The sequence below is a fragment of the Lissotriton helveticus genome, chromosome 1_2, assembly GCF_964261635.1.
Source record: "Lissotriton helveticus chromosome 1_2, aLisHel1.1, whole genome shotgun sequence".
Taxonomy (NCBI): domain Eukaryota; kingdom Metazoa; phylum Chordata; class Amphibia; order Caudata; family Salamandridae; genus Lissotriton; species Lissotriton helveticus.
The window spans coordinates 452,020,135-452,042,644 of record NC_136058.1 but is presented as its reverse complement, the minus strand read 5'-3'; the positions used below and the strand labels follow the sequence as shown (position 1 = coordinate 452,042,644).

The 22,510-nt window shown below is 45.5% G+C and overlaps 1 protein-coding gene across 1 annotated transcript in view; it reads right to left on the bottom strand.

Moving 5' to 3' along the window:
* Positions 1 to 11,230: 11,230 nt before the first annotated feature.
* Positions 11,231 to 22,510, bottom strand: part of LOC144807707 (uncharacterized) — a 53,189-nt gene continuing 41,909 nt past the window's right edge. Inside the window, exon 2 of the mRNA XM_078673351.1 lies at positions 11,231 to 14,526. Within this exon, the coding sequence (XP_078529477.1) occupies positions 11,452 to 13,809 (2,358 nt within the window). The 5' untranslated portion in view covers positions 13,810 to 14,526 and the 3' untranslated portion in view covers positions 11,231 to 11,451. The remainder of the gene's footprint in view (positions 14,527 to 22,510) is intronic.

Genomic DNA, 22,510 nt, shown 5'->3' with positions numbered 1-22,510 from the left:
TTGTCAGGGGTGTTCCTGTGGCTGAGATTTACTGTGCGGTGAAATGTGCTTTGCTCCACACCTTCGCGAAGCGTTATTGCATGGATTCAGAGGAGAGGAAGGATGGCCAGCTCAGATGTTCAGTGCTTCATGGTCTTTAACAGCGTTATTTAACACGCCGCTCGAGACTTAATTGCGGACACTAGTGAAAACCCTTCTTCGTGTGGAGTGGCTGGAGGTCCCTGTTCCCTTGGGATTCTGTTGCTGATTTGAGAGCCTGTGCTGCGTGGCTTGGGAGGAAAGAGGAGCGGAGACCGGGACTGCGAGGACCAGCATCCAGCAGAACACCCACAGCTGGTTCCTCTTCCCGGCCGTGCCGCGCCCCCTCTCAGTGCCACGCCCCCTCCCAGTGTCTTTTAACCTCTCGCGGCCCCCGTTTCGCGGGCGTCGCTCGAGACTTAATTGCGGACACTAGTGAAAACCCTTCTTCGTGTGGAGTGGCTGGAGATCCCTGTTCCCTTGGGATTCTGTTGCTGATTTGAGAGCCTGTGCTGCGTGGCTTGGGAGGAGAGAAGAGCGGAGACCGGGACTGCGAGGACCAGCATCCAGCAGAACACCCACAGCTGGTTCCTCTTCCCGGCCGTGCCGCCCCCCCTCTCAGTGCCACGCCCCCTCCCAGTGCCTTTTAACCTCTCGCGGCTCCCGCTTCGCGGGCGCCGCTCGAGACTTAATTGGGGAAACTAGTGAAAACCCTTCTTTCTGTGGAGTGGCTGGAGGTCCCTGTTCCCTTGGGATTCTGTTGCTGATTTGAGAGCCTGTGCTGCGTGGCTTGGGAGGAGAGAGGAGCGGAGACCGGGACTGCGAGGACCAGCATCCAGCAGAACACCCACAGCTGGTTCCTCTTCCCGGCCTTGCCGCGCCCCCTCTCAGTGCCACGCCCCCTATTACGTATAAGTTTGACTGGCTTCCGCGTATCGCGGGACGCGCGCGGGACTCAGCCCGGGGCTAAGCCCGGGCAAAGGGCGGGCCGTTTGAGGCCGTTAGAGAACGGTAGAGACCGGACCGGGCCATTCCCCTTGGCTCTACCATTGTTTGCGCAATCCTCGTTTCTTGTTCGTATCATTCCTTGAGGAACCCAAGGTATAGACGCAATGTCCGTGCGCGAGTGTAGAAACAGGGCAGCTAAAGGGAAGAAGCTGAATGGGACTCTTGATGATGTTATAACTAGAACTAATACTGCCATTGATGTGGAAATCAATAAAATGCAGCAGAGAGTCTCTATGGACCTTGATGCAGCTAGAAGAATATCCCAGGAGCTGTCCCGAGCGAGGAAATCATCCTTAGGCCATCTTGCCACAGTCAAAACTCCCGAGCGCCGGGTAGGTACTGCTCCTATTCTGACGCAGGCAGTTGTTCACCAGATGCCGGTCTCCCCACTCCCAGCCCCTATGGGGGGGCTGCCCCTTCCACCAACTACCATTCATACCCCTTCTTTGGGTGGGGTGGAGCCGGCAAAGGGGGTCCCAATAGAGTCATCACCTAACCCCAAGGGGGAGGCCGGGAGGAATCCTTTCACATTCAAAGAGGGTACAACCAAAAGCGCAAGCGTCACACGACATCTGCCTTCTCTAGGAAGAAGGGGAAGGTTGAAAAGGCCCAGATCCTCACGGGTCCTAATCCTCTAGTAGGGGGGTGTCCATTATACCGCCCCATTCTTCTCCCCAAGTATTACCACCTACGGGACATTCCAACACAATTACTGCAGAAACTAGTCGAGCAGCTTCAGAGGGGGAGCAGGATTTAGTAATAGAGGATGAGAATGGTGGGGTGCCAGTGTGTGTGATAGAGGGAAGAGATGTGGAATTCTTAACGATTGTCTGGGAAACACTTAAGAAACTTCTAACCCCCCTGGAAGTCAGACTATCCCGCATAGAAAATCAGCTGCTTGAGACAGAAAAGAGCATTCTAACCATAGCAACTCTTAGCATAGCTGATAACAAACTGAATAGCACACCTGGCCCAATCCACCCAACACCAACAACCACAGTCATCCCACCTGTGGCTCCTGTGACCAAACCTATTCCTAAACCTCGAAACAAGGCAGTAACAAGCAACACCATTAATGTGGCAACGGAGTTACCCAAGCAACCGCTTGCACAACCCGTCCCAGCCACGAAGGCCGTAGTAGCCACTAGGGCTAAAGTACAGAATTCCTACTACCCTAACACACAGGGGGTGAAACATAGGGAGAAACAACGCGGGGGATATATCGACCTCCCCCCGGATGTTAGGCCTTATGTAGTGGTGCTAACAGGAGTCCCGGAAATTGCATATCACCAGCAGGAAAACTTTGTGTCACTGAGAAACAAGGTAACATACTGGCTAAATGAAAACAGGCCGCTACCCGTCCACCTGAGAAGTAAAATTCTCATGGTGCGAAGGGTACCATGGATAGGCACCTCGCACAAATCTATCCCAGGTGACTGTATAATTGTTTCTTTTGATGACCCCAATACAGCACATCACATATCCACATGGAACGATTACGGGGGGAACTCGACTATAGTAGCTAGACCCCTAACCTACTTTTATCCCCCGCTTTCACGTTCCAAAAACGGGGGGAATTGGCCTTTGTCTAGAAACCACGCATGGGGTGACCCGGTAGATAGTTGGCAGGGCACACAAGGGAGTTGGAATGGGGCACCTACCTATAATAGATTTGGTTGCCTTGAAGATGTTGATTGACTCACTGGCAAGGTGTTTTGCACAACCTATTCTGAGGACTTACCTTCACCCCCACCGCGCTCTGTCGATGTGCTATCTTCAAGTATGCCAGAAAACTATAACTTACCAGAAAATAGGGCCTTGCCCAACGAGGGTAGAGTTGTTAAATCTCGACTATCTGATATAGACCTTGAATCCCTTAATAATAAGGTAGGTCTGGTAGTCCCAGCTCATCATAATGTCAAGGGTAACTTCCTCCCTGGGGAGTCGTTTGGAGCAGGGAGGCTACAGATAGAGGGATTGATGCCTCAAGATCTACCCCTACTGAAGTGGCCGACAGATGTGGGGGAACTCAGGCCAGCTGCCATATTTCATCGCTCCCGTCGTTTAAGGGGGGAGCTACCATGCCCCCTGGTGGTGGTGCCTGGAAATGAGATTGTTTCCCTGACCACGGTTGAGTCCCCTAGTATTATCCCCAGTACTATCCCTAGTATTGTCTTTGCCCATCCCACAAACGATCAGGTGCGGGGCCCAGAGGGAACTGGTGTGGAGGGTCTGAAGGTGCTCAGCTGGAACATAGCAGGTCTTGCGCTGAACATAGACATACCCGACTGGAATTCATTTATTGAACCATTCGGGTTGTGCCTATTCCAGGAAACCTGGTGCCTGGAACCATGTCATAAGGTGGGTTTCACCACCTACTTTGTTCCAGCGACACAAGCCCAGGGAGGGAAAGGCCGTCCTTCCGGTGGCCTACTTATTTGGGCAAGTATCTCGCTGGGTCTTACTATTAGGCACATTGTCAATAAATCACCGGACCTACAGAGAATTTCAGCTAGAGGGCCACATGGGGGGAATAGGTTTGAAATTTTTAACATCTATGTTAGAGGGGCGAGGGCCGGATCCTCCACACTGTCTCTTACGGGTATTGAGGAGGGTCTTAGTTCTTGTGCGCCCGACGCTCTAGTGATACTAGCAGGGGACTTCAACTGTACGTTTGAACCCCTGGCTGGTGAAGATATATTGGACACCTGGAAAGACGATGCCAGGAGAGGCATTCCACCCCTCTCACTGGCCCCTATTAGAAGCTGGTCCCAAAATGCCATCGACCTTAATGCCCTCTGCCTGGAACATGGCCTTAGGGCCACCAATGGCAGAACTAAATCGGACCAGTCAGGAGCTCACACGTTTAATAGAGTGGGTCACTCTTCGCGAATTGACTTCATTCTATTGAACTACAGTCTCTGGGCACATCTAATCGATATGGAGGTTGTCGAGTCTTCTGCTAGCGACCACAACCCCCTATTCCTGTCCTTGTCTTCCTTCATGAGGGGTTTGTCTCCAGCCCCAGCCCCTCATGCTTGAAAAGCAACACATGAAGTAATTCCATCTAATTGTGGCAGACGCTTAAAATGGAACACCTTCGCGGCAAAAGAGTTTAAGATCCGGGAGGCCAAATCTATAATGACCAATATCGCGATGAGGTTAGACTCCTTAGGACCCAACGATTGAGATCATGAGGTTCCTAACTTGTTCCCTGAAGCTACTATTGCGCTGGAGAACTTTTTGTGGCTTGCCCTTTAGGCTCAAGAGGCAGCGGAAATGGTAGACCCATGCGCAATCCGGGTTGGTTCTCACACGCCTGCAGTGTCGCCAAAAAGGAGCTGATCAGGGCGGTAAAAGCCAAGGATGGGGCCCAGATTAGCTCCGCTAGGCGTAACTATAGAAAGACTTTAGCAAAGGCAAGGGCTGAGTATGAGAACTCGTTTTGGCAGGACCTACTGGCAGCTAGTCTCAGGAAGGACTCTAAAGGCTTCTGGGATCTAATAAGAACAAAGGACAAACCCACGGACTCGCTCATAACATGCAATATAACCGAGGGAGCATGGTTTGACCACTTCTCCAAGCTTTATGCAGCGACCGAGGGCCCCGTGTCCATCGAGGTGTGACAGCATGCCTTGGGTAAATTGGAGCCGAGTGAGGAATTCCAATTTACTTGCAAAGAAGTTGAAGGGGCGATTAAGTGCCAGGTCCCCAACAAGGCGGCGGGCCTGGACGGCCTCCCAGGGGATCTACTTCGTGTTAATTTAGCCGATTGGGGGAGACTTATTGCCTCCGTAATGAATGCTGGCTTGGCTGGTGTGGCCTTACCAGATTCATGGAGGGGTGCAGAGGTCGGCCCTATCTTTAAGAAAGGGAACCGGGACGACCCTGCAAATTACCGCCCTATAAGCCTCCTGGATTCTTCGCAGAAGGTGGCAGGCAAAGTCCTCTTAGGAAGAATCACGCAGTGGGTCGAAGAAAACAATATTCTGTCAGACTTCCAAGCCGGTTTCAGAACTGGCACGGGTACGATCGAGCAAGCATTTCGGTTGCTGATGCTCTACTGGAAAGTGGTTGTACTGGGCAAAGGCTGCCTGTATTTGGCATTTATAGATCTAAGGACAGCCTTTGACCTGGTCCCACGCAACCAGCTCTGGAGTGTTCTCGATGCACTAGGCATTCCCCCTTACCTTTTGGACATGCTGATAAGATTCCACGCAGACAACTTTGCACAGATCAGGTGGGGAGTTCAGGGACAAAAAACAGCGCGAATTCCTGTAAATAGAGGTGTCCGCCAGGACTGTGTTTTGGCCCCCACTCTGTTCTCATTATATGTTAACGGAGTGGTGGAGCATCTGCTACAACATCCAGCAGACGCACCATCCCTGGCGGGCAAGAAAATACCTACACTCTTATTTGCAGACGACACCCTCCTGATCTCTAAGTCACCAGTGGGCCTGCAGAGTCTTTTAAACAGCTTTAAGACCTTCTGCGACTCAAGAGGCCTAGTCATAAACACGGGGAAAACGAAGTTCCTGGTCTTAAATGCCCCGAAGAAGTCTGTCAATTCACCTACACTTGACTTAGTCCCACTCGAGAGGGTTAGGGAGTTCGATTATCTTGGTATCCGCCTCTGCGACTCCATGAGTTGGAAATCCCATCTTCAAAAGATGTTGTTGTCCCACAAGAGATTGACAGGTGCCCTTCTTAAGAAACATCGTGGCTCCTCCTATAAACCAATTGCACCGGCCCTTGATATCTACAGGGCACGGGGTGTTAGTGCAGCTCTCTATGGGGCAGAATTATGGGGTGTGCAGAATGTGGACCAGCTGACCCGTTCTGAAAATAAATTTCTTAAAGATCTAATGGCCCTTCCTCATAGTACCCCAACCCTCCCTCTCCTTCTAGATACGGGCACTCGCCCTATTAGCGATCAAGCGAGGCTTCGTCCGCTCCTCCTATGGGCCTGTATCTGGAGAGCCCCTGAACTGTCCAGCTACGCAGATGGCCTTAAGGAGATTCTTGCATCGTCTGGCTGGGCTAAGATCCAATGGCTAAGGGAAGTTAAACACCTTCTAATAGACCTGGGTCTTGAGGATGATTGGGCCAATAGGTCGGCCCGCCTAAGTCAACTTAAAAGAAGCTATTTTGGTCCTGGGTGGCTGAGGGCAGAAATAGGGATGTTAATTTGTGTAGGTCATCGACAGAATTCCTTTTGGTAAAAGATGTGCATTTTTGTGAGCCATATATGGATTTCATTACAGCTCCTTGGGATAGGGCCCTCTACTTTAAGTTTAGGGTAGGTGTTCTTCCAGTGGGAACAGTGACTGCCAACTGGAAGGTCCCGGCACAGACCTCCCCCTTCTGTCCTCGTTGTACACACAGATTAGAGACAGTTCCCCATCTACTGTTTGAATGTCTGGCCTATGCAGTCCCCCGCAGCAGATGGCTGAAGCCACTCTGTAGAGAACTTGGGACTAGGTCACATAGGGAGGCCTTAGGAATTCTTAGATCAGACCCCGTCCCTTGTTCGCCACTGGAATGGCTAAATTTTTAGGCTGGGCATGGCGCATTAGATTTAACAGATTAGCCTACCTTGCTTGGGAGCACTTTATATTGTTTTATTGAAGTCAAGTAAGTAAAGTGTTGTACAGAGGTTATGTTATTTAATGTCTGCTGTTTTTTAAAACTGTTTTTTAAATGTATATGTAATGCTTTTTATGATATTAATTATATATCGAAATAAAGCTAAACTTCAATTTAACACCGTAATGCCTCTTGGTGTGGTTCCAGAATCATGGAAGTCTTCCATAACTGTGGTGATTCACAAGAAAGGGGGAGAGAGATGACCCCTCCAACTATCGGCTAATTTCCCTACTAGACAACATCTGGAAAATCTTTGGGAAACACTTACAGTGACAACATAAGACCTGGACAGAGGAGAACAATATTCTCTCTAACCTTCAGGCAGGATCCTGAAAAGGCCAAAGCAGAATCGACCCGGCTCTGAGGTTGTACATGATCTGTATGAAGTACGTGTCCCTGGAAACTCCCCGCTCTACTTGGTCGTCTGAGACCTAAAAACAGCATTCGATTCTGTCGCCGCTCCGTCCTTCAGAGTCTTCTTGAGGCTGGAGGTTTCCAAGCAACTATTTGAGTATCCGAAAGGATCTGCACCGGAACAATCATTCCAGAGTAAGTTTAGTGTAAAAGGAGAATGCACGTTTGAAATAAACAGTGGCGTTGGGCAGGGTTGCGTACTTGCCCCAGCTCTATTCAACATTCACATCAATGGAACTGATTCTCTCAGGAATCTTCGTCTTGATGTTCCGATATTGGAGAAGGAGAATATTCCGATGCAGATGATACAGTATTATTAGCACCTACTGAAAAATCAATGCATCGACTTTTGGAGGGCTTCAAGCTATTCTGTAAGGAACGGAAGTTAATAATCAATAGAGAGGAAAATATATGATAATTAATCTTAAATCAAAGTTATTGTTGACAATCAGGATTTATGGTAAACCAACTAAGCAAGTTAAAACATGACTACCTAGGCATATGAATGGATGACCAATTACATTGGAAAGCTCATGTGGCAAATTCGGAAACAAACTTAATGCCACTATTCTAAATCTTGCTAACTCAAGCAGCGAGAGACCAATAAAACTAGCACTGATGCATTCAAGACAAATGCACGGGTGGCCTGCTCTTATGGTGCTAACTGTGGGATTTTACAAAAGTTCTGGCCCTTCATAAACTGTGAAACATCTTCTTGTGACATGTACTAAACCTGGGTCCTGGCACCCCAATGACAGTATTAACAGCTGAGCTGGGGTTCACCGGAGGATCTCATCCCGTAAGACACCTGGTGCGAGTGTGGTCGACTCCAGCTCTTCCCTCATATAGAATGGTCCTGAAGGAACTGCGACGATGCAGGATTACAATAGTTTACCCTTGTTCGAGCACGTAAAGAACATTCTAACATACACAAGTTGAGTAGAGCAATAGAATAATCTGGAACTAATGAATAAGGCAACCCTAGAACTGGTTAAAAATAAATATTGGGCATTCATGTGGCGCAAGCAAGAAGCAAGGAAAGGCATCCTTCCGACTAATTACCAGAAAGAAAAATGTGAACCGCGCTGGGAGCAGTTCATGGACTTGCTGTTCCCTGCTGAGAAAATGGCTTTATATCTCATGTTCAGATTAGGAACTCTTCAGGTGCCGACCTTAACTAAATCATGGGTAAAGCCCCTGGAGGTGGATCTGACACATGTCCCCGTACATAAGAGGGCCCAAATCATTTATGTGTGCTATGCTGCTGTGTGATATGTCGCTTAAAATCCAAAGGTACTACTTACGTCCACTTTTTCTAAAATGTAACCTGATATGCTGCAGGGCAGCACTTTTCTTATGTTATAGAACTGATCGTATGGAGATTTGCCAGGCAGTTGCTTCGTATATGCAGACCTGCCATAGACAGCAGCGAAGGAAGTGGGTTCAAACCATAAACCAACAGTAGTGATGGTTTTGAAATTTTCCGTTTACCTCTGGGGGCTTTGCTCGTCCTTTGACATATTTGCCCTCATAAATTGGAGCGTAGCTCGACTCCAACAGGAAAGGCACTGGAGAACCTTATGGACTGGACAGAGCATCGAGAGGTATTGTTGCACTTTTCTACTTGTACCTGCACTTTATAAAATGCTCGCTTAGGTGTTGGCCGTCTATTGGCCCATATCTGAGGGTTTAATTTCCGCCCGGCTGTCAGCAAAACTAACTATTTGGACAATCCTCGTTTTTTTAACACACTAGGTAACGTCTGCGCAGCAGGCTTGTGCTCTTCTTTTATTTCTGATGTTTATAAGACAGCTGTCAGGCTTGCTAGGGGTTTACTTGCTCTGAGTAGGCAACAAGCAGACGGAGACGCCGGTATCTGTACCTATGTACGTGCTTGTTAGCTGGTACGCTTTGTAAGATCTAATGACCGCTCTATCTAATTGATTGGTTTTAAAAGTGATGTACGTCATCTATTTGCACTAGCATTTTACGTCAGATCATGGATTATGCGCAAAGTGTAGTATTTGTATGAACTGTGCTTAAGTCGTTTTAAATCGACAAGAATTGTGATTGTTTTATTATCTGCTGTAAATAATGCTGACAATAAACCTTTGCTATCAAGTACCACACCTGCAGGAATGCTCAGTGGGTTGTGCGAAGCTAGATTTAACATGGTCATCTGTGGAAGTGTGTCCCTCCAAAAATCAGAGTAGATCATACGGTGGGGGTCAAGAAAGGTTTATCAGCACGGCACAAGTCGGGGGTAGCCACAGTTTGAAGGGGTCCCCCACTATTATCTAAAAACTTGACTCAGTTCCATCTAGCTCCTTAGCCTGCGACTGTTTGTTTGTGTGAGTGGCGCAAGAGAGGAACAGAGAACTTGACAAAATTAGCCCTTCTTTGCTTAATACACAGTAAATGTGAACCACTTTGGGGCTTAGGGGCTGGATAAAGAATAACATCAGGAAACAAACGCAAATTAAAAGCACATTTTATTTATTTGCTGAAAATTGTTTAAAAATGTAATTTCAAAGTTCCACATATCTGTTTAAAAATATTTACACTTTCAGTCATTTCCGAGTTTAGTTACAAACTAAAAGTGGGAAAAACATATGATGTATAAAAACTGAAACCAAAAACGTATTTTTACATTATTTTATGTTTCTTGTTTTTTGTTTTTAAAACAGGCCGTCAACCTTTCACATACAAATTATTATAAGGACCTGACATCACTTCTTGTGATGTCACTACATGTGACGTCACTGTAATTTGCATATGATAATGGGCTCCATACTATTTTCCTTACTTGTGCCCTGTTTATTGGCATGACATGGGTCTATAGGTATTAAAAATAAACATATAAATCCACAGGTGTTCAGCCCGTTTCTCTGGTGATGTCACTCATTGACATGTATTCGGCTGCTTCTTCTATTTTTAGGTGAGTACATATAACGTGCCGTTCCCCCTCCTTCCATTTCTCTCTATTTCTCGCCCCTTTCTTTGTCTCTCTCGCTCTCTTTATCTCTCACCCTCTCTATCTCCCACACACTCCTGTTAGCGTTAGCTTCATGAATGTCACTGCCACTTCTGGCATTCATACGACAAATCCTTTAGAACGTTTGAGGACAGGGGACAATCAAGTGTGGGAGACGAGTTGCTGGGAGTGCAACTGATTGTCCTGGCACATATATGCTTTTCATGTGGGATTTCGCTATTTCACCACATTCTTCAAACATAGTCGGCTGCTTACAATGGCTCAATTCTGGTAAAAAGAAAGAGTTTGGCAAGTCACAAACTGAATAGGGAGAGCCATGTCGGAAGGAGCCACGGGTCACACTTAGTTATAAGGCCCGAGGCACGAGCTGATCCAGCAACCGATAACAGTGTGTAAAAGATGCAGCAAACATTACTTAAAAACAAGGTATGTGCTCTTTTATATCTAAAAACAGGTTATTTCTTGAACACCTGTGCTTCGTTTTAGTTCATTACATATACTGCAGTGGCATTTGTTAATAGCAATACATACATTTTACCAATGAAGCTTCCATCTCCAGAGCCCTGACAACATGTCCACTCTGGGTGTGTTTGGTTTATAGGTTTCTTCACTAAGCCGACAAGTTATCTGAAAATACCACTGTTAGTCCCAGTATTGTTCAGTGTTGCTTTTAAAGGAAGTGTGGTCAGGTCACGGTGCGATTGAATGTTTTCCTTTGTATCTCTTCTTCACCAAATAAAAATCAACAATTTTTCTTTTCTTTTAGTCCACATTGTGCTAGCCTCCCACTGTGTATCCTGGTACATCATGCTGCTTTGCTATGTGTACGGAAGTGAACAATCACTGGAAACAAACACTTTTATAACTCTGCAAATACTGTTATCTGTTTTCCTTCTTTACTGCTAGTCCGGTCTTCTATCATCTGGCATTTCAATGTCCCACATAATTTGAATTTAATTTTTTTCCGTAATTCATTCCTCTCACAATAACTGCACTGTTCTGCTCTTGTCTTTGTCTCTAAGGGGTCAATATTATTTTTGATGTTCTTAAGTTCTTTCCAGAGTCTCTGTGTTCGCTGATGTGTTTGGAGGTTTGATAAGTTACTAAAGCTTTTCCTATATTCACTGCCGTTGAATAGTTTTTCCCAAGTGTGTTTTTGCTGATAACTTTGAAGGTGTGATAACTGACTAAAGCATTTTGCACATTCACAGCACTTGAATGGTTTTTCTCCTGTGTGTGTTCGCTGATGAATCCTTAATGCTGAAGAGCCGCGAAAAGTACTGTCACATTCATTACAATGTTAGGGTTTTTCCAGTGTGTGTTCGCTGATGATTTTGTAGAACTGATAATTGACTAACGCTCTTTAGACATTAATTACACTTGAATGGTTTTTCTCCTGCGTGAGTTAGCTGATGATACCTTAATGCTGAAGAGCTGCGAAAACTACTGTCACATTCACTACAATGATAGGGTTTTTCCCCTGTGTGTGTTCGCTGATGACTTTGTAGATGTGACAATCGGCTAAAGCTCTTTGCACATTCACTGCACTTTAATGTTTCTTTTCCTGTGTGTGTTCGCTGATGATACCTTAGTGCTGAAGAGCCATGAAAACTACTGTCACATTCACTACAATGATAGGGTTTCTCCCCTGTGTGTGTTCGCTGATGTGTTTGAAGGTTTGATAAGAGACTAAAACGCTTCCCACATTCATTGCACTTGAATGGTTTTTCTCCTGTGTGAGTTTGCTGGTGACGCCTTAATCCTGAAGAGCCGCAAAAACTACTGTCACATTTACTACAATGATAGGGTTTTTTCCCTGTGTGTGTTCGCTGATGTGTTTGGAGGTTTGATAAGTGATTAAAGCTCTTCCCACATTCAGTGCAGTTGAATGGTTTCTCCCCTGTGTGTGTTCGCTCATGACCTTGTAGTACTGATAATTTACTAAAGCTCTTTAGACATGCACTGCACTTGAATGGTTTTTCTCCTGTGTGAGTTCGCTCATGATACCTTAATGCTGAAGAGCTGCGATAACTACTGTCACATTCACTACAATGATAGGGTTTTTCCCCCGTGTGTGTTCGCTGATGACTTTTTAGGTATGATAACCGACCAAAGCACTTTGCACATTCACTGCAGTTGAATGGTTTTTCCCCTGTGTGTGTTCGCTGATGTCTTTGTAGCACTGATAATTGACTAAAGCTCTTGACACATTCATTGCACTTGAATGGTTTTTCTCCTGTGTGAGTTCGCTCATGATACCTAAATGCTGAAGAGCTGCGATAACTACTGTCACATTCACTACAATGATAGGGTTTTTCCCCCGTGTGTGTTCGCTGATGACTTTTTAGGTATGATAACTGACCAAAGCACTTTGCACATTCACTGCAGTTGAATGGTTTTTCCCCTGTGTGTGTTCGCTGATGTCTTTGAAGCACTGATAATTGACTAAAGCTCTTGACACATTCATTGCACTTGAATGGTTTTTCTCCTGTGTGAGTTCGCTGATGATACCTTAATGCTGAAGAGCTGCGATAACTACTGTCACATTCACTACAATGAAAGGGTTTTTCCCCTGTGTGTGTTCGCTGATGAATTTGTAGGACTGATAATTTACTAAAGCTCTTCCCACATTCACTGCAGTTGAATGGTTTCTCCCCTGTGTGTGTTCGCTGATGACCTTGTAGTACTGATAATTTACTAAAGCTCTTGACACATTCATTGCACTTGAATGTTTTTTCTCCTGTGTGAGTTCGCTGATGATACCTTAATGCTGAAGAGCTGTGAAAACTACTGTCACATTCACTACAATGAAAGGGTTTTTCCCCCGTGTGTGTTCGCTGATGACTTTTTAGGTCTGATAACCGACTAAAGCACTTTGCACATTCACTGCACTTGAATGGTTTTTCCCCTGTGTGTGTTTGCTGATGAATCCTTAATGTTGAGTAACGACTAAAAATGCTTTCACATTCATTGCAATGGTATGGTTTTTCCCCTGTGTGTGTTTGCTGATGAATCCTTAATGTTGAGTAACGACTAAAAATGCTTTCACATTCATTGCAATGGTATGGTTTTTCCCCTGTGTGTGTTCGCTGATGTGTTTGTAGATTTTCTAATCGATTACAGCTCTTCCCACATTCACTGCACTGGTATGGTTTTTCCTCCGAGTGTGTTCGCTGATGTCTGTGTAGGTGATGTAACTGACTAAAGCTCTTGCCACATTCACTGCATTTAAAGGGCTTTTCTCCTGTGTGTGTTCGCAGATGAATTTGTAGGTGTGATGACTTACTGAAGCACTTTGCACATTCACTGCACTTGAATTTTTTTTCTCCTATGTGGTTAGACAGATGGCTTTGTAGGTGTGACGAGAAAGTAAAACACTTTGCATATTCACTGCACTTGAATGGTTTTTCCCTTGTGTGTGTTTGTTGATGTCTTTGTAGGTTTGATAATCGACTAAAGCTCTTCCCACATTCACTGCATTTGAATGGTTTTTCTCCTGTGTGTGTTTGATTGTGTCTTTGAAGGTGTGATAACTGACTAAAGCACTTTACACATTCACTGCACTTGAATGGTTTTTGTCCTGTGTACGTGTGCTGATGAAGCTTGAGTAGTGATGACAAACTAAAGCTCTTGCTGTATGTGTATGATTCTTCTTTCTTGGTTAGTGTCTGTGGGTCGGGTATATAATGGTCTATATCCCTTGACTGTAGTTCCTGATGGGCCAACATGGCTGATAAAGCACTTGTGATTTCTCACACACTTTAAATGTGTGCAGTATTTTGCACGTTTGATTTCTGTTTTAACAATAAAATACAATAGCCACCAAATATTTGCCACACTCCTAATACGTAGAATGTGTCTTTGTAGGGGATTGTGCCTTTAGATTGGATTATGGCTGTGGACGTTTGCAGGTAAAGATGTATCTTCCTTCTGGCTGGTGCAAATTGGGACAGTCTGTTGTATTGTAGATAGAAGAGCTCCTCTTTCCTTTACCCGTCAGTTGTCTGGCTCCGCTCTGTTGTGCTTTTCGCTTGTTACTGTGGTTTGGCCAGAAAGAGTTTACAATTCACCTAGAGCACGGAATGATGGCTTGTCTTCATTTTAGAAAATAGAGCACTGCGGTAATCACATCATACCGATACATTGATCAAAGTTAGTATTTGACACTTGTTTATTCAGGAGGTGGTTTGTTATTGTTGTTGCCTTAATTTTCCTAAGGTCATTTCTTCGTCTTGTGGCGTGGAGGTGCACAGCTCAGACTCTTACAATCACTGAACTGCCCTTGATGCTTCATCCGGGATCTGTCAGTTTGTGTGCAGGTTCCTCTGTCGCCGACTGCGCTGATGTTTTCCTGAATACTGTAGCTCAATATTTCTGCTATTATTGAAGATTTACAGCATTCGCGTTATTATTGATGGTCAATTCATACATTCAAGGCTTGTTATCTGTAGGATGTAAAGATATTTAAAATTACTAAATTGAAACAAAATAGAATGAGAAATCACAATATTTATCTGGTTGTAAAAGACATTTCAGGGGAGATTTACCAAATCTCCACGCAATGTGGCGCAGGCCTCCCCCTGCGAGGCTGCACTGCATGACAGGGAGGGAGCAGGAGAGCACCATATTTTCAAAGATATGGCTCTCTCCTTCCCTTTCCCTTGCGCCGGCACTGATTACAGCAGCCCTGCGCCATGCACACACCTTAGCACCTGAGCGCTAGCGTGTGTGTGTGAGCCCAGCATAGGTTTTCTACAGGAAGGACACCCTTCCTGTACAAAATACTATGCCTAGACATGAGGGAAACCTTTTCCAACCTTGTATGCATGTTGCACAGTGCAGCACGCATGCAAATTCAGAAAAGGAAGGAGAAATTAAAGCATTTCTCCTTCCAAGCGCCTAGTTTAAAAGGGCGCAGTTTTCTCACGCTAAACCCAATCTACTGTATTTGGTAAATTGAGTTTAGCGTGAGAAACAATGGGGCAGATTTATTTCAGACTTGCGCCACGTTTACGCTGCCGTTGCGTCACGCAATGGCACGGAAACGTGGCGCATCCCTGCAACCTATTTACAACGTGACACCGTTAGCTGCGGTCGTCAAACAGTGGGGTTTGGTGATGACCTCATATGCAGACGACACGCAGCTGGCGGTGACACTTAGTGGAGACCCTGAGGTGGAGGCTCCCAGATTCCGTGCGGGACTTGTGGCAGTAGCAAGCTGGCTTCGCACAAATTGCCTACAGTTGAATGCCACCAAAACTGAGGTGTTGGTGTTGGGGAAGCACGCTGAGCTATGGGGAAAGCAGTGGTGGCCACCAGAGTTGGGCGTCACTCCAATTCCAGCGTCCGGAGTAAAAAATCTAGGCATCTGGTTGGACCCCGCGCTCTCCTTTATGGACCACACCAAAAAGACAGGTGCCACGTGCTACGGCATCCTGCGGGGTATAAGGCCGATCCTGAAGTATTTTGATCCCCCCACCAGACAGCTTGTGGTCCAGGCGTCGATTCTATCCCGACTGGACTACGGTAGCTCGCTGATGTTGAGGGTGAATCAGGCGGAGGCCTCTAGGCTCCAAAGGGTACAAAATGCCGCGGCGCGAGCCATTGTGGGCCTCCCTAGACATTGTTCGGTGTCAGGTACCATCTCGGCCCTGCATTGGCTTCCGGTCAGACAGCGGATCAAGTTTAAGGCGCTGTGAATGGCCTTTAAAATTTTGAAATCTTCTTCGCCGCTGGCACTTGCCAATCTACTTACCCCCTACATCCCTCTGAGATCATTAAGATCAGAGGCCCTCCACTTGGCAGTCTGTCCCGCTTCAAATTGAGCAGAATGGGCGGCCGCTCATTCCGGGTGCTCGCAGCAGGGCTATGGAATTCGCTCCCGGTATCCATCCGAGCCCTTAATGACCTGTTCGCCTTTAGGCAGGCGATTAAAACCTTCCCTTTTTAATATAATATGTGTTATGTTACAGTGCCTGTCAAAAGCGCCAGGACGCCCCTTTGCTGGGGCAGCTGTGCGCGTTAGAAATTTAAATAACATAACATAACATAACATAACGCATCTAGGCAGATGCGTCACGTTGTAAAGCCCTGCGCCACATGAAACCTGCGTCAGGTTTCATGTGGGCGTTCTGTCGCAGGTTGGGCGTTCCCTCGTAGGAAAGCCCCATAAAACTGATGTAGTGAAATCTATAAGATTTCACTGAGTCAGTTTTACGACGCTGTTGGGTCAAATCCTTACGCCTGCTTGAAGCAGGCGTAAGGAGTGACGCACCACGTTATGTATGGGTGGCCTCTGTACATTGCAGGAGTTGCGTCGCACTTGCGACGCTACTCCAGCAATGCGCCTCCCGTACACCACAAGATGCGTCACGCATCTGCCCTTCCTTGCACCATGGTGCGCCGCAATGTAAATGCGACGCATCTGTGGTGCCGCAAGGAGGGAATTGCGTGACGCATCAGTTCTGGCGCATCCCTGCTGATTTGCAGAGATGCGCCAGAACTCATAAATCTGCCCCAATGGGTGGTTGCACGGGAACGCCCATGCTCCACCATTGGCAGGCCCCAAGGTGCAAAGTAACGCGAAGCAGTGCAGTGCGATGCTTCACATTACTTTTACGTTATTTGCTGGAAAGAAAATTAGGAAAAAAAGATTTTGCACTCTTTTGTGCCACTTTTGTGACGCAAACACGACGCAAAATCTTAGTAAATCGCCCCTTCTTCTTTACTGCCTTTGAACTTAGTAGGGAATATTTCATAATACACAAATATTTAACTAAATGTTCTGCTGATCAGGTGACATCTTATTAATGTCTGAAAACTAGGTGATTTAACAGTGTTCACTGAGTAACTTAGCAAAGTAAGGGTGCTCGGAGCTCCCAAGTGCTTAAGGTTTTGCTTAAGATAGATGCATACGGTCAAGATTTCATTCAAACAACAATAGAGTTTAGAAAAAGAGATGGACCAGGCGGGGCTGCAAAATTTCCAGTAACTCTTTACGAAGTATACAACGAAAGTAACTCCATTCACACACTTCTCATTTCTTTCCTATTCACTTAAGATTATCTCAAATACCAACTCCTGTCTTTACCTTGCTGTTCATAGGTCACCTTTGACACTTTCAACAGCTCCCTTTGTTCAAGCCTTTTTGGTTTCGTCTAACCTGGAAGAGTGGAACATTATTGTGGTTTGTCGGGGTTTCCTATCGCCATAACATCTGTCCATCTCCCTGAAACTAGTGCAGCTTACAGCACCCGGTTCTGGCCCAGAAAGTCTGGATTTTCTGAGCTCCGTAGAACATTAAGACAGTTCTTCCGCATCTAACACATACTACAAGACTCCAAGAGTCCACGCTACAAGTGCTGCTGCAAGGTTTAATTAACCCACTGTATCTGAACATCCCCTGGCAAATGCCAACTAGAGAATAAACATCCTGCCTGCACCAGCAGAGTGCAGAAAGCTTTTCAAGCTCCTCGAGATACATGGACTTTCTCTATCTGTCGTAACTGAAGATGTTAATCCTTGGCAACATCTATCGCCTTTGGACAAGGTCCTCCATTTTACTATCAGAATGTAACTCATCCTGCGCAGACACAAACCCTCAAGTCTGTATTGCATGAAGCTGGGTGGTTCTCACGCAAAAGAGGGCCCTCCACAAATTGCTGACATTTTCTTACACCCCCTGGACAGCCGTGGCAACACACAGACCACCCACACCCCCTCAGGGATCACCATTCCATATTCCAGGATGAAGACTCAGATCTTTCAACCTTCTCTGTTACCGTCTTTGGAACGGCCTGTCTCCGGGATTCGTGGAAGCTCCACACTCAGTGAGCTCAGAGTTGGCTTGCAAAACCATCTCATGAGAGTGGAAGAAAAGAACATTAAGTGACACGCACTGCACAGAAGTGTAAATATATCTACCATTATTGTTCCATGTACTATTGTCCTAATGCTGATGTTTTGACATGAATTTTTTGCCGTCTATCACAGCAGCTTCTTCGTTTAAAATGTTACCCAATAGTTTGTTTTCCATCATACCTACTTACCTATGTACTGTTTCTGACCCTACAGCATCTCTGGCAGACATGTTGTGCTGTCTGTTGCCAAATAAATAGGAAGTAGATTGTTACTGCAGGAAGTGTCCTTGCAGTCACATGCACTTGATTGGGATAAAAGGTACCATGTTTGTTAGAAAAGCAGCAACTATTGGAATAATAACATACCAAAAGCCGCACATACAGTGCAATAACACAGACCAGGTACTAGAAAAAAGTGATGCAAACAATGCAATAACACAGGCCAGGCATTGCAAGAATATGACACAATCAGTGCAATAACACAGGCCAGGTACTAGGAAAACGGGACTCAAACAATGCAATATCACAGGCCAGGCATTAGGAGAATCCGACGCAAACAATGCAATAACACAGGCCAGGCACAAGGAGAATCTGATACAAACAATATAATAACACAGGCTGGGCACTAGGAGATTCTGATGCAAACAATGCAATAACACAAGCCAGGCACTAGGTGAATCCGAGGCAAACAATGCAATAACACAGGCCAGGCTCGAGGAGAATCTGATGCAAACAATGCAATATCACAGGCCAGGCATTAGGAGAATTCGAGGCAAACAATGTAATAACACAAGCCAGGCACTAGGTGAATCTGATACAAACAATGCAATAGCACAGGCCAGGCACTAGGGGAGCAAGCTATCTTATCACCAGCAAGGGACACCACAAGCTCTGCGCAGCACCCTGGTGGCACAGGAGTTCCAGGGTCCACGTCGGAAACGCCGCTAGTGCCATCAGCCTACCAAGGCGCTCAACCTCAGTGTGAGGACTGCCTGCCCCAGCATACCTTGATGTCACCGCGCTTATACCGCTGCCTCCCCCCCCCGCAGTGCGGTACGCGTGCGGACGAAGCCTGGGCCAAGGGCTGTCCCGTCCTTGCCCTCATTGCCAGGAAGAGGCAGGGCAGGGCTACCCCCCTTTCCACTGGCATTAGGCATTTTGCCAACTCAGATTCGCTGGGCATTCAAGAACTGTCGTGGACAAGTCAAGGTACTGTTAACGCGGTTATCTCCCAGCATTGCCCAAACTACTCTTTGATTCTAAATAATTACGCTCTCTCTCCTGAGGGGTTTGTGGGGCCGGTATACGGGTGGCCTGCGGGTTCTCATTGTCCACGGGGCCAAGAGGCCTGTTCATTGCTGATTGTGTAGACAGGTTGCTTTAGACTTAACTTGCACTATAGAGGTAGCACGGGGAAAGGGAAAACTATGGAGGGCAGTGGGGGAGGGGCGGGAGGGATAGTAAAGGGAAAAAGGCTAGGAAGATACAGAAACATGCAGGGAGTAACTGTGTACTGGATAGGATAGACACCCGCATTAGCGAGTGCGAGGACATATTAGTGACAGATACAACCACCCATGTAGCAAATACTAAATCCCCACAACGCTCTACCCAACCAGCTAGTTTAAACAACCCTACTACGGCCCGCCAATTAGCTATTCCAGCTATGTTTCATAACCCCCTAAAACAAGCGTTGTCATAGCCAATGGGTCTCGTCTTTGGGACCTTATGTGTTTAGCCAGAACTTTTGGCTATGTTGTAGAGCGTTATGGCTGCTGTGAATTTTGTTGAAAAGTTATAATAAAAAGTGTTAAGCATTTTTTTTAAGTTTATACAAACGAAGACAACATTATATACAACTGAAAAACCTGATAAAAAAAGATTTTAACATAAAAATTGTCTTCTAGTTTTTTTGTACTTGCACGGCTGGCAACTTTTTCCTGCCTGTTCTCATGCTTGTTTGTTATAATTTTTTTATTATGGGAAAGCAGGACATAAATAACGGGGGAGTGCAGGTTGGAAAACAGTAATTTAATTAGAACACGAGCAGCGGACGGACACTAGGGGAGAATCAACAGATTCCAGGGCAGACTGACGTGATGATTAGGTGATGCACTGATACGAAATGGTGGTGGTGAAGGATGACTAGTGCTCAGGTGGTGACAATATATGGTGTGGATTGGAGGTATGTTGTGGATTGTGGAGTTGAAACATGTTCTTTGGTGTGTAATTAAGCAGTGTGTTTTGGAAATGTGGAGTTTAAATGTGTGGCCTGGAACTGTGGTGTTGAGTGAAATTATGCTTAGGAAAATTGTGTCATGGTGTGGAGTGCATTTATGCTAATTGGTGGTATGTGGTATAGAGTGCATTTATGTGGAGTGTATTTATGATGCATTGAGTACAGTGCAATTATATGGCGTGTAGTTATCTGGCACTGAGTGGTATTATATGGAATGTATTTATGTTGCATTGAGTAGAGTGTTATTATGTTGGTTAATTATGTGGCACTGAGTGGTATTATATGGAGTGTATTTATGTTGCATTGAGTAGAGTGTTATTATGTGGTGTTTAATTATGTGGCACTGAGTGGTAATATGTGGAGTGTATTTATGTTGCATTGAGTAGAGTGCAATTATGTGGCTTGTAATTATGTGGTACTGAGTGGTATGTGGAGTGTATTTATGTTGCATTGAGTAGTGTAATTATGGGCGTGTAATTATGTGGCACTGAGTGGTATTATGGGGAGTGTATGTTGTATTCAGTGGAGTGTAATTTTGTGGCATTAATTGGAGTGTATGTTGCATTGAGTGCAGTGTAATTATGTAGCATATAATTATGTGGCACTGAGTGGTATTGTTTGGAGGGCATGTTGCATTCAGTAGTGTAATTATGTGGTGTATAATTATGTGGCACTGAGTGGTATTATTTGAAGCATATGTTGCACTGAGTGAAATTTAATGTGTAGCATATAAGTATGTGGCACTGTGTGGTATTATGTGGAGTGTATTAATGTTGCATAGAGTAGAGTGTAATTAAGTGGCGTGTAATTATGTGGCACTGAGTGGTATTATGGGGAGTGTATGTTTTATTCAGTAGAGTAATTATGTGGCACCGAGTGGTAATATTTGGAGTATATGTTGCATTGAGTGCAGTGTAATTATGTATCAAATAATTATGTGGCACTGTGTGGTATTATGTGGAGTGTATTTATGTTGCATTGAGTGGAGTGTAAGTATGTTGTGCGTAATTAAGTGGCACTGAATGGTATTATTTGGAGTGTATGTTGCATTGAGTGAAGTGTTATTATGTAGCATATAATTATGTGGCACTGAGTGGTATTGTGTGGAGTGTATGTTGCATTCAGTAGAGTGTGATTATGTGGGTGTAATTATGTGGCACTGAGTGGTATTTGGAGTGTATGTTGCATTTAGTGCAATGTAATTATGTAGCATATAATTATGTGGCACTGAGTGGTATTGTGTGGAGTGTGTTTTATTCAGTAGAGTGTAATTATGTGGCGTGTATTTATGTGGCATGTAATCATGTTGCACTAAGTGCTATTATTTGGAGTGTATGTTGCATTTAGTGCAATGTAATTATGTGGTATCTATCGTGATACCCCAAAGCGGACTCCATCTATGCATGCACCCAGGATCTGGGGACAACACCCTTAATTCTGCTCGAGTTTAGCATAGTGCAGAACACAAGTCACCTTAAAAAATAACACTACATCACAATGCAATAACAATAGACTTCTGTTCTGTTCCCTGAACCCAGACACCCCTCCGATCACTCATGGATTTTCCTTTACCTTTGCCCGTGTATAGTGCTCAGCTGCCTTTAGGGTAGGTTTGCGCTCTACAGATACCACATAAGTACATAAATATTGAACCAAAGCCAATCAGGGAGGTTCAGTGCTAAATATGTCAGACAATGAGTGCATTTCACTTGTGCGAGCATTGTGCGCAGCCTCTCGTCTGTTGGATGGGGTGACCAATTCTCTGTGTTGTTGGGTTTATTTCATTTACTGAACTGACTGTGTTCTTACAGAATACTAACTCTGGTGTGTGACTCCTTCTGTGACTGAATCGAATCATTTGACTCGATTTACAGTGAATTAAAACCAAATGCGTCTAATTAGTAAACGTGAGAACTAGAGAGAGGGGGGGCTTAGTTCGAATAAAGGACAAGAGATGGGAAGAGATAATAGAACATTATAAGGAACACAGAAGAGCAGGTTTAAGGAACAGGGTGGAAGAAAGGGTGAAACCAGGGTAAGAAAGATTGCCCCTTGAGCATCAGTTTCAGGAGCAAACTCAGAACTTTTAGAAGCTGCAGCGTCCCGCGAGTGGTGCGTGCACTCGTGTGAAATCTGACACAAAACAGATGGCACACTGCGCGCCGCTGCTCGTAACCGCAAGCCGTAGGCCTTTTCACACGCTTCCAGAGCGATTCCACGAGGTCATTTTCCTAGAGCAGCGCATGCGTACATGGTTTCAAAGGTCAACGCACATCCACTGGTTAATGGTTGACAGGGTACCAGTGGATTGTTTAAAAACCAACAGCGTCG